At 39.2% G+C, this 12,482-nt stretch overlaps 1 protein-coding gene across 7 annotated transcripts; it reads right to left on the bottom strand.

Annotated features, from left to right (window-relative positions):
- Positions 1 to 309: 309 nt before the first annotated feature.
- ELMOD2 (ELMO domain containing 2) lies at positions 310 to 12,026 on the bottom strand. Of its 7 annotated transcripts, XR_012835214.1 has the most exons (10): positions 11,920 to 12,015; positions 11,503 to 11,650; positions 10,682 to 10,710; positions 9,182 to 9,276; positions 8,235 to 8,364; positions 7,183 to 7,316; positions 6,490 to 6,558; positions 5,142 to 5,275; positions 4,219 to 4,719; positions 310 to 2,318 (listed from the first exon to the last, which is right to left on the bottom strand). XR_012835214.1 is itself a non-coding variant. In XM_075751199.1 (9 exons), the coding sequence occupies exons 2-9, from the start codon at positions 11,645 to 11,647 to the stop codon at positions 4,562 to 4,564; spliced, it is 894 nt and encodes a 297-aa protein (XP_075607314.1). In that variant the 5' UTR covers positions 11,648 to 11,650; positions 11,959 to 12,026; the 3' UTR covers positions 310 to 4,561. The 7 variants fall into 7 exon arrangements, 6 of the variants coding, with proteins under 6 accessions (XP_075607314.1, XP_075607315.1, XP_075607312.1 ...); XM_075751199.1 differs by having other exon boundaries at positions 310 to 4,719; positions 11,959 to 12,026; XM_075751200.1 differs by having other exon boundaries at positions 310 to 4,719; positions 11,897 to 12,015.
- Between the last annotated feature and the right edge of the window lie 456 nt (positions 12,027 to 12,482).

Raw genomic sequence — 12,482 nt, 5'->3', positions numbered from 1 at the left:
GAGCCAGCTAGCCTTTTTGTCAGCCGTTGTGTTTTCCAATTCCGCTTCTATACCACAGCAAATCTGTGCTACAGCGTTATTTCCTAATAATGCCTTTCCGAGGCACAACACAAGCCCCATACAAGAACCACAGAGACCTCTAAACTAAAGTTTTTGGAGCTGGGGGGGGCGGACATGACCACCAAAACAAAAAAGCAGATAGGATAAAGCTTTCTCTGATATCATGGTGCATGTGCATAAACTGAGAGCATGGCTACCTGGAAACTGTTACTTTTTCTAGCAGGCCATAACACACTAATGTTGACAACATTTTGGAATAACTCGTTCTTTATTAGCTACCATTGTAAACACCTCTTTCTATTACACAGACATCACAGTTTACATTATTGCTTTTATATTGTGGTAAACAGAAATTTCTATTAGTATGCAGCTATCTAAGCACAGTGTGGTAAGAAGAAACTGCCCACAAGCTGTCTTGGGCTGGTTTTGTTGGGTCAGGTTGTTTTTTTTCTTACCTAGAGAAAGACACTGTATAGACTGGCACAAGAAACATTAGTCCAAAGATTGATCACCATGGTACTACAGCAACACAAGACAAGTTTGACAGAAACAAACAACAGGTTACATCTTTACCACGCATTCACAAGCAGTATTTTCAAGAATACTGAGTGCTGAACTCCCACCTAACTAAATACAAACATTTTCATCGTGACAATTCTTGAAGCAAGACTAACCAATATTATTTTTTTGGTGACATGTTTGTTATTTAAACTAGGATGGAAAATGAATGCTCGGGGCTTTGTGTCTGTGCTTCATTTTTTTTTTTTTTGTTTCCATTTCTTTCATTTTTCAGAGACTGAAAATCCAAAACTATTTATCATCTGAGGTGCTTAAATTGGCCCCTTTTCCCCTTGTCCTTTAGGACAAAATGCCCTATTCTTTACACGGCTGTATCAAATGACAGAAGCACAACCAGTTTAAAAACACTATCAGTTTCTTTCTTCCTAAGTAGCACTGTCTTCAAATCACTTTCCAATCCAGTTGGTTACTTATGAAGCAATGTCTTTACTTATTGAAAGACTAGATTTTACTTTTGCTTGTGGTAAGCTACTTCAGATTAATTTGTTCATGGAGTGGCACCATGTTTCAAGCAAACACTAAACAACAGAAGTGGAGGTAGTTTGTTAAACGGTTGCTACAGGAACAACAACAAATCTAGAGAACCACCTTGTTGTCTTCAGTTTCAGGGTTTTTTTCTAAAATTACTATTGCATATAAGCTTTCACATAGTGAATGCTTTAAAGAGGCAGCAAGTTAGAAAACTAACAGTACTTGCAAATTCTAATAAGATAATACATATTTTAAGACATGACAGTTAATAAATAATGAGAGAACTTACCAAGGTTTAAGAGCTCTTAGATTAAACCATGAGCAACAAATTCCGATGTTAAACAAACTGATTATATCAGCTTGCAGAAAGGTGCCCTGCCTCCATTTTGAATCTTCAATAACCTTAGGATTGTCACCCTACAACAGTTAGTATAAAATACCACTGACTAGCGAAACATTGTTCTTCCCTAAATACAGTTTTACCTTTTTCCCATGTATTTTCTAGCTACCACCATAACACAATTAGCTTACCACTGGTGCAAAACAAGGACACCCAGTACTAGTCTACATACAGTGAGTGACTCTGAGGCAGAAGGACTGGGCTACTTGATCGTACAAAACTACATGCACATTCTAACCGTTTACTGGGAAGGTGTATTGGAGCCTAACATAAACAGTCACCTTAATTACTACATGCAAACTTACACATTCCCGTATACCTCACTCGTCTGATGATGGGTTGGTTTACTCTTTCCCTTCTATACTGCCACAGTTTATGCCCAGCTCACACTTTGACTTTAAAAAAAAAAAAAGGTAATGAAGATGCATCTCACATCAGTCTCAATCTACATTCTACACTAAAATGTCTCAGGTGTGTGACAGGAAATCTGAAGCTTGATGGTTGGGCTTTAAAAGCCCCAACAGTAGTTCAATCTCAGTCTCTAGCAAACACAGAGCCAGCCAAGTGAAAGTTGCAAGGCTGGAAAGAAGAGGGTGTAGATTATTTTTGCAATAACAATAAAAAAAAAAAGTTGCAGACTCTAGCACAGGGGCTGCTTTAGAGAGATGGCTCAAGCAATTTTGTTACTTGCTAGCATGTAAATGCTAGATGAAATAAAGAATTGAATCTTCTTCCCTGCTGCTCCTAAACATATCGGGGTCACTTCTGAAATTCAAGAAGTCTGTCTCACGTTGCTTGCAAAGGAGATCTACAAACAACAGCAAAAATTATTAATGAAGACAAACATGACGGAAGCTGGGGCAGGGAAAGTAACAGACAACTAACCTCTCAGCCACTGGGAGAGAGTCCACCTTCCACTTCCCCAGATTTTAGGAATGTCCAGTATCTACAGGGGTCAAAGAAACAGAGCTCCACCGCAGGACCTGAGTCCCAGAACACTCTCCACAGGATCTCTGCTTTTTCAGTGGTGAGAACTACAAGACCCAAGTACCCGGGAGCAGCAAAGAGCAGCCTTCCTGTGGTCAGCTGCGTATCTAACCTGGTCAGTTTAGCTGTTCAGCTTACAAGCCACAGCATAACTGTAAACACTCTCCCTATGAGCATCTTCGCATTACTTTTTTTTTTTTAGTAGAGTAGCATCAACCCAACACAGATGAGCTGAACCCTTCTCCGCCCTGCACATGTTAAGAATTGTTTAACTCTCATCTATACCTAAGGTATCATAAAAACAAAACCAGAACTGTGTTATCTCCTACGTCTATACTGTCTACCCTGATCAGGAGCTTTCCCACAAATAAGAGATCACCAACATTTAAGCAACTGGGTGGATGCAGTGCAAGAAGTCACTAGTTACACAATACAGACTTAGAATTACCGAGGTGGGAAGGCACCTCGGGAGATCACCTAGTCCAACCCCCTGCCCAAAGCAGGGCCACCTAAAGCAGGCTGCTTAGGACCATGGCCAGTTGGGTTTTGATTATCTCCAAGGAGACATAGTATTACATATTACAATTTAATACTTATGTAGTGTAACTTCACTCATTACAAAAAGGGAGTTGTCTTTTTTTTTCTTCTTGTGTTCAATACTTGTATTCTTCAGGAATTTCTTCATGATTAGTCATTGACTAGAAGTTAACTAATTTACCTGAGATGATTTAAAAAAAAAAAAAAAAAAGGCATGAAAGCTTCTATTGGCATACAAATTTTGTGCCACTGTGTGCTATTTAGGTATATACCGAAAGAGTCTTTCCCAAATAACTCAAGCTTCTAAGGCTATGATCTGGTTACTGAATCAAAATAAAACACTGATTGAATAAAGCAGAAGGCACTTATTTAATAGTAGGTTTTAGAAAATTAAGTGATGGTTATACCAAATCTGTTTAAAGTTGCTTTAAGCAATAATTAGTCACAATATAGATATGAAGTCCTATTGACTAGATTGTCTGAGGATACTAAGATTAAGGAACACACTGCAGTTGCATCCCTTCCATGGAAAATACATCTTTGTTAGAGACTTGTACTCAGGTGTGAATTTGTTCAAATTCACAAATAGAGACTGCAGCTGCAATAAAGGTTTTTTAATGAGTGAACTTTATAAAAGGGCTAAACTAACTCTCTTGTACATCCCACTGAGAACACCCCATTAGCTGCTAAAAGAAAGGGCTGACAACAGATACAAAGTCAAGCAGCCTGAGCAGCTGAAGTCAGATTAGAAAGGACTGAAAATTTTTACAGAAGAAATATTTTTAGAAGGACTAGCTTTAGTCTGAGGACCTGATCCTCACAATAATGATTTGTAGTGGTGGTTCTTTGTTTGCAAACTAAGCTTTTTTCCAAGCATAGGAATTTGCTGGTACAAATCCATAGATAAAAAATACCCCCAACTTCCTTAGCCAGAAGTAATTTCTAGTAAGTACGTCAGTATGTTGACGGATTAAGCCTCTTCTCCAAAATCATAAGTGACTAATACACCCCCTTCGTGGACCTCTCCGTTAGACAGAAATTTAACATTGATGAGTGAACGATCGACTAAATGTACAGAACAAGAACACAAAAAGTCTGAAACCAGTAATTTCAACTAAAAGAACTTTTTAAAAGACAGTTAACAGTCAAACCTATTCACGGAAAACATGATGCGGCATAAATACCTGCTTCATGTTCGTGTACCAAGAAGTAGGAAAGAAATGGTGAAAGTGAGTGATCCAGAGGCTCTTGAGATTTGTGGGTGGTTTTTGTGTTGGTTTGTTGGTCGGGTTTTGTTTTTTTGTTTTTTTTCTTAAAAAAAGCAGTCCTTTGGAGAATAGCATATAAAGACCTGTAAACAGAGGTTGATTGTCCAAGCTTTCTTAACTGAATTTTGATTTTTTTTTTTTAAAATGTAAAAAAAAAAAAAAAGTTCTATTGTTAAACAGTTTTTGGTGAAACATGCAAAACTTCCATCCAAATGCATAATTCCATTTTTGACGCAGAACCTCATAGACTGCAGAGGAGTTAAGGTTTCTTTGTCTCTTGTAAGGTTAGTATCACATCACAATCCAGTAGAAGTCCCTTAATTTTTTCATGGAATTTCTCTCTGTACTGGTTGAAGTGCATAATGCTTTCTGGTTCTTCTTCGAACCAGAACTTGTCAAACTCATAAACTAGATAACCTGGGAAGAAAATAAAATATAGATCTGCAAAAATGACCTACACAATTTTCAGACTTGATCTAGCTAGACCTAGATTGATCTTTAGACCCTATTCAATCCCTTGAAACAGGACCCATCCTGGTCAACAGCAAGCTTTTGGACACTGTAATAATGAGTAAAAAATAATCTGCAAATACCAAGTTTTCAGACTGCAGTGTCTAATATATAGAAAACCACCCAAATTTATCCCTTAAATGTACTTTTCTGTAGCACAATGTTTAAGCCTCAGGTGCGTTTCCAACATCTGATGCAGAAGATAAACAGCTTGCTCTGGCTCATGAGAAGAGAGTGGAAACACACTCCAAAAAACCTAAACTCTATGTTGTAGGCCTCCCCCTCCCCCCCCCCCAGTAGTCTGTACTGAAGAAGCTACAGATACTTACAGTAAAACTGATGGAAGTGCTCCATCTGCGGCAATCCAGAGACCACATTGTACAGATGAGACTTTAAAGCACCATTCTTAAGTAAACTGTATGCCATTTCTGTCAGATTGATTCCAACTATTGCATAAGAGTATCTGCAACACCAATCATAGGTCATGTTTTACCTTATGGATCGAAGGACTTAAAAGCTTCCCTGAAGCAGTCACTTTTTGCTATGACACCTGTTGACAAGCTGACTCCAGCCTACAGGCCACTCTTCCCATTCCCTGGTGCATCCAACCGTGTAAAAGTGATTTAAAAATGCTAGTTTCCTATACGATAGTATGGCAAATGCCTCCATGAGGCAATAATGCGATGCTAAGGCTAATTAACATGGACCTCAATTTCTGCATTTGAAGTCATTAAATCTGCTGGAATATTAAAAATTGGATATCAAAAACATTGTTATGATACAAACGGAATGGCCATCTCAACCTGTTCCTCAAGCTGAAAAAAAAAGAAAAAAAATCTGTTTTTCTGTTGCATGGTATAGAAAGTACCACAATAGAAATTCTTAACGGACTGTTAAGTGTTTCTGGGGGAAGGAAAAAAAAAAAGGATTAATTCATCTCAATGATATGAGAGTACTTAATTGATCTAAATGTCTCGGATATCCTATTCATGCTCTAGTTGCACAAGGTACTATTATTTACAATAGAAGTCATGAAAGCCTCCTGTTCTTGGTAGGTGATTAAGTTAACTGGGGACTAGATGGATCAGATGATATACACAGGTTTACCAGCTTTCCTCTTCATCTGACTGGTTTTAGAGCATATTTCCCTGTCAAATGAGCTAAATATTTTAATATGCAGAGTTTTCAAAAATGAAGTTAAAGTTAACAACGACAAAATATCTATTTGTATATGCTTATTACAGAACAGAAACCTAGCCAAAAAAAAAAGGGATCTGAAGAGATAATCTATACCATCCCAACACAGGATCAGTAAGAAGGTAAAAAAATACATATTCATTTCTAAATCTAATCTAAACCTATTACAAATAAAGCTAACTGTGATGTTAAAGGTGTTCACTGTGTTAACCAAAGCCAATATTTTGCAACTTTTTTGTCCCAACAAGTCTATTCGGGGTGGGGGGGGTGGGGGGGGGAGAAAAGCTGCACATGGTTCCCAGCCTGAAATTGATTTCTGTGTTCAGTTTCTCACACCCTTCTACTTTGGCTCTTTTTTTATCCGTTAACGGAAAAAAACCCCACAAATATTTTCCTCTCTATTTTCAGGACACATAGTTGGCAGTCTTCACATGAGCTCTTACACAGAACGAGCCAGAAAAAGGTCATATAGTGACTTACCCCAGCTTTGGGTGGTTTGAACGAGAAAGGATCTGGCGAGCTTCATCGGTGTAATGCTTACTAAAATACCTGTCCATGTAAAACAGGATCTTTCATTAGCTTTTTAAGTTTACATTAAAAAAAAAAAAGTGATCAACATCAAAATGTGTTCACCTTTAAACTAACACTGAATACTACTCTGTACTAAAAAATGGCACAAAATGAAAACCAAGGAAAAGGTAGCAAATTAAATTATATTCAGCATGAACTAATACAGTAATAAAAAAAAGAAAAATCATTGTGATCTGAACATCAAATATGATGTTCACCCAAGTCCACAAATTAGCTTAGCAAAGTTATGCAAACTTGCTTATTTTTCATTACAGTAATTAATTCAGGAATTTTAAAAGCTTTTGACAAGTTACTTTCTAAGTTATAACCTAGCAAATCTATCATACGACAACAAAAAAGTAAGGTGTCTTGGGTAACTTTCTGTTCCTCCTCTCACTTGTTGGGCTCTACCCAACCACACATTTACAGATGTGCAGCCACTAGAAATGTTGACTTATTTAGAAAATACTGTTTTCACTGTACAGAATCCGCCATTTCTATTTGCTTCTATTTGGTCTTTATTAGAAATAGCACTAACTAGAGAAAATACGTAGATATTGAAAGTAAGTTACAACAGAAATGAAATACATCTTTTTCACTTACACCAGATTCACTAACCCCAGCAGGCCCATTCCTCTGAAGTCTGTTTTGGGATCATCACCTTGGAAGCCAATGTCACACCACTGCTTGGTGATTCTGGCCTTCAGATTCTCATGAGGCATCAGCAAATTCCAAAGCTGCACAAATATGCTTCCATGTTATGCACAGCTGCTAAAGTATTCCACGTCACATCATTCAGAACGCTTGCTGCTGCACATTAGAAACATTCCCCAAGGCACAGGATACAATCTGCGTGCTGTTCTTTTCTGTTAGTGGCAATCTGGAGTCATGCTACAATGGCTTATTTCAGCAATTACGAAAATGATTACATTTACCATTAAATGCGATAATTTCCCTTCACGGACAAAGCCAGTGTATCAATGTTAAAGAAACAAAGACTTATTTCACTTCAGAAAATAATTTATGCGTCACTTTCTGATAGGACAGCTACAAACTGAAATACAAATTCTCAATGAATGCTTAACGCATCAATGTTGGGATTTGCATAGCAAGTTGAGACAATTATGAAATGCTGAGAAAATGACATGCTAATATATTTGCACAGCAGAAGCTATTTAAAAAAGCCTCAAGCAGTGTTATATTATTTGCTTCCTATTATTTACCGTTACCTAAAATACATTACTGATAAGTTTTTAATCTTCCAGCATTAAACTATCCTCTTTGACACTGACCAGGTTGCAGTAATAAGAAAACACATAGTGTCTTCTTTATTTACTAATTATTGGTTTACAAAGTTAGATACGTGCATAAGGTTAAATATCTTTTTAGTTATGACCCATTGCAAAATTATTTTGATACTAATGTGTTGTTGTTATGTCTGATTTCACACAAAATAATCCCAGTGCAAGTAACTAGTTTACTAATGTTTTGCTTTGATGTTGTATTTTAATGTGTTAAGCAGCTCACAAGTAGAAAAGAGGTTTAAATAGGCTAGCTGGTAAGAACACTACCAGTAAATTCAGTTTATTCAAGCTGTTGAACTTGGAGGGGAAAAAACAAACAAACAGCTTTTGTATTTAAAAGATTATTTTCACCTCAATTAACCGTTCCTCATGTTCTTCGTTATCTGAATCATACGGGACCTTCCTCAGATTTTCCACATTTGAATAAAGTTTTTTATAACCTGATATCTGCAGTAATGATACATGCAGATTGGTCTTAAACCTGAAATAATAACAAAACACCACTCAGAAGCTATTAAAAGAGGCACAGTTAGCCATAAATTCTTGCTTGAACTACCAGATAAGACCTTTCTTATGTCAATGCAATGCAAACAATAGAAGTAGGAAGTGCTTTATGTTTATCTTTCAAACCACAGCATACTGGTTAAGTATACTGCTATCTGGATCTTATTTCTACTTAAAAAAACCTCTAGCCAATTCCAATGCTGCACAGACAGGCTCTATTCACTTAAATTATGGAAGGAAAAAACCCAAACTTGGCTAAAATCTGTGATGACACAAGAAAACTCCATGTATCATCCTGACCTCTGTACCTTCACCTACCCCCAAACTTTCTGCAAGTCTTAGAGTGAAACTTTGTCAGAAATACTTATAGCTTCAAAGAAGCATTTCATTGAACTATAAAATTTTGACTATTCACAATTTTCCTCTCAGTTGCTCATAATTACTGACACAGATGAATGCAAACATTAATCAGGCACTACTATACTCTCTTAAATATATCTAAGCAATTGCATAGTTCATGTAATCAACCTATGCGATAATCATATTACTTAGAAATACGGAGTAACAGAAGGGACTTGCAAGATAGAGATGCAATTATCCCAAATGCATGTCAATTAAAACTTTGCAACTTATTTTCTAGAACTGAAGAGGACATAACCATACCTCATTCTCTAATTTCATTCTAAAGATGGGTCAATGGCCTAAATATTGAATCAGATTAAGCAACCGGAAGAACACGCCAAGAAGTTAGAATTATCTGCCATGAAGAACTTATGTGTGGGCTCCAAACATACCCTGTATCCTTCTGTTCAATTTTCTTTTCTTTCATTACATCTCTGACGCACTTCTCCACTTCAGTTTCCTCAACGTCTACAGCATTTCTTAAAACCTAGAAGTTAACACAGTAAAAATCTTCATGAGGAATGCAGACATCTTATCATCTACTTTATTCTTATTTCTCAGCTTCTGTATACCTGTCATGTCTGTATTCTTTACTATAAAAGGAGAACAGTCAATTTATTGCAAATGTTTATAATAAATGGGCTCAAATTGCATATAAAGTATCTACAATAATTACATAAATGCATAATTTGTAACTTCAACAGACTGTAAACAACGTTTACACAGGAGTCCCATAAAGAATAAATAAAAAACTGGAGAGTTGCTTAGTCTAGGTTCTTGTTTGCTTTCAAATGCTGAACTGAAAGGTGTTATACCTAATCACAGAATCATAGAATCGTTTGGGTTGGAAGGGACCTCAAAGATCCAATTGAAACAAACGCAGCTATGGAGAAGCAAAAGTAATAAAACTTCAATAAGGAAAGAATGCTTCAGAATTAAGAGACAGTGAACTAACAAAGTTGAGGTTTCAATGCTGGGGTGAAATGAATTTAATGTAAGACACTGCTATTCTGCAGTCTTTCTTATAGAGTAAAGGGCAAATACCAGTAATGGTAACTATACGCTGCCCACCTAAAATCACTGCACGACAATTTAACTTTGTCTTCTAAACTTATGGTCACAATGCGTTCTTTAATGCAATGCGTTCTTTAATACAATTCATGCTAACAGCAAAGCAGCTTCATTTCAGTAAAGGAAAAGGTTAACTCTTTTAAAACTGGACATTAATATATTTGATAGAATCGTTTAAGAAATGCTAGAAGACCCACTCATACTGTGCTCTACTGCAACAAAGATGCTTGTGGCAGTTACTAATTCTCTCTCAACATCATATTGCAGCGATCAGCTAGAAAAAGGGAGAATGCAGTCACCTCACTGTCTGAAGAGGAAAAGTTTTGTTCAAGATGTACACATTTGAGGGTTTAAATTGTTAGCTTATGTCTAACTGCTACAGACTAACTGGAACGAGCTTGTCAGTTAAATGTCTACCTCCAAAGTTGCATTACATTTTTTCAACAATTCCAGACCCTATTTTATACACTGCATTTAATTGCTTTATCTGTATCATTTATCTATATCACACTTACAGTTTCTACAGAAACAGCAGAAGAGAGTCTTGTGACAGAGAGAACTGAGCCTCTCCAAGAACAGCAGCTCTGTGTAATGACTTCTCTGACTTGCTGCTAATGGAAACAAAGATTTGAAGGGACATGGGGCTATTTTTTAGAAAACCTGGCTAACCCTAGCATAAAGAACCCAAAATGCTGTTCTCTCCTCTCTGCCTTTTATTCCTCTGCTTTCCTCCACCCTCAAAAAGTAAGCGCACATGTTCTTCTCTGGGATCTGTCTCTGAAAGAAGGTTTTATTGCAGTTTAATCTCTAGTATCTTTTACCTTATTCTTTGATGATTCCAGTGAATGTTCTGCAACAGAAAAAGAGTAAATGTCACAGCTAAATAGAACTGAATTGTTTTAAGTAATTGACAATAGGTGTTCTTGTGACATGTAGGTATTATGGAATTTTGCATCCCTTTTATAAACGTAATTAATCAAAAATTACGCAAAATCAACAGGTATCAGGTAACAAAGTCTTAACTGACAATTTTCTGTATAACCCTCGAGTACAATGCTGAAAATACTTGTATTTTTTAAAACATCGATCGATTACATATACAAAAACAGATTTGAAAAAGTGTCAAGACAAAAATATGTTTCTTGATATTTTTCCATTCTCAGACATGTTTTTGTGTTTATTACAGATGAATAAGGAAAGTCGCTTCCTCAAGCTATGGTTAAAATGGCAAGCACTGTAAGTAGTTTCTTAAATTACTATTTTAGACCAGAATTCTGCATCAAGCAGAACTGTGCATTTAATTACTCTCCCTCCCCCCAAAAATGCATTCATGTCTGTTCTATGTGGCTTTTTTAGTAACAGGAAGGTAAAAACATACACAAAGCATGATGAAAACCAGATGATTTCTCATTCACTTTTTGAAGCTACCTGGAATTACCTTTGCAAGCAGGCAAGGAAACTAGATCTGGCATTCCGATTTAGAATTCTTATAGAATAGCCAGGAAGAGGGGCAGGTGGAAACATGACCTAGGGGCTGCACACCGCTGTCGGGCCAGGTACTGGTTTCCAACGATGGCTTTTCACGACGTAGCTAAAGATGTAAACCAGTCCCCCCAGGGGCAGGTTAAGCATCCTTCATTACCTATGCTCAGCGTCCGCTGCGCCCCTGCCTTCGAGCCGTCAAAGATACGCTGCAGTTCGCATTTCCGAGTCAGCAGCCTCAAGATCCACTTCAGCCAAAACCGAAAGTAGTTGCTGTACAGGAACCCCCAGAAGTACACCAACATCTTCTGCGTGAAGAAAACCCCGCGCTAGCAGGAGCGGCGCGGCGGCGGCAGCCCCCTGCGTGACCGGCCTCCCCGCCCCGATCCTCCGGGGGGCGGCTCCCCTCACCCGGCCCCACCACCCGCCACCCCAGACCGGGTCCCCCTCAGCCCCGCGCCGCCCTCAGGAGCCGTTAACGGTCAGCGCCCCCACGAGGCCGGGCAGCCGTTGGGCTGCGGCCGGTACGCCCCTCCCAGTGTGCGTCCCCTCACACCGCGGTGAGGGGAACGGGCACCTGCCCCGGCAGCGCCGAGCGCGGCCGCTCCGCGCCCACCGTGGCGGCGACCTAGCGACGCCCAGCCGCCCCCCGCATCTTCCCGCCGGAAGCCGCCTTCCCCGACCTGGAAGTGATCGCGGCGGACGGGACGGAAGTGCCGGTTGGGAGGAGCTTTTCACTGTCCAGGTGGCCGTTACCGGCTGCTCCGGGGCGGACGGGCGCTCCCCTTCCCCGGGCTGTCACGGCGCGGCTGCCCGCCCCGCTGGGAGCCGGAGGGAGGCCCGGGCAGAGCAGCCGCTGGCGGGTGTAGCTGCCTTCCCTCTGCAAGCGCCATTCCTGGGCGAGGGGCGATCGGAGAGCCGGCAGCCAAGCGCTGGCTTGCGCCGGTGCCTTGCAAAATACAGTCGGGGATCGCTTGTGCTCGTTTTAAGTGTGTACTTGCAGACTCGTTGCTCGCCTCCGCTGCAGCTGAAGGCAACGCTAATCCGAAAAAATGTTCTGAATTTAGTTGGGCTAGATGCTTTTAAAGAGGGGTGTTTGCCATGGATCCTGCTTTGCCATTGCTGAACGAAGGTTCAGCC

The sequence above is a fragment of the Balearica regulorum genome, chromosome 4 (genome assembly GCF_011004875.1).
Source record: "Balearica regulorum gibbericeps isolate bBalReg1 chromosome 4, bBalReg1.pri, whole genome shotgun sequence".
Lineage (NCBI taxonomy): Eukaryota > Metazoa > Chordata > Aves > Gruiformes > Gruidae > Balearica > Balearica regulorum.
This window is presented reverse-complemented; position numbering and strand designations above follow the sequence as displayed.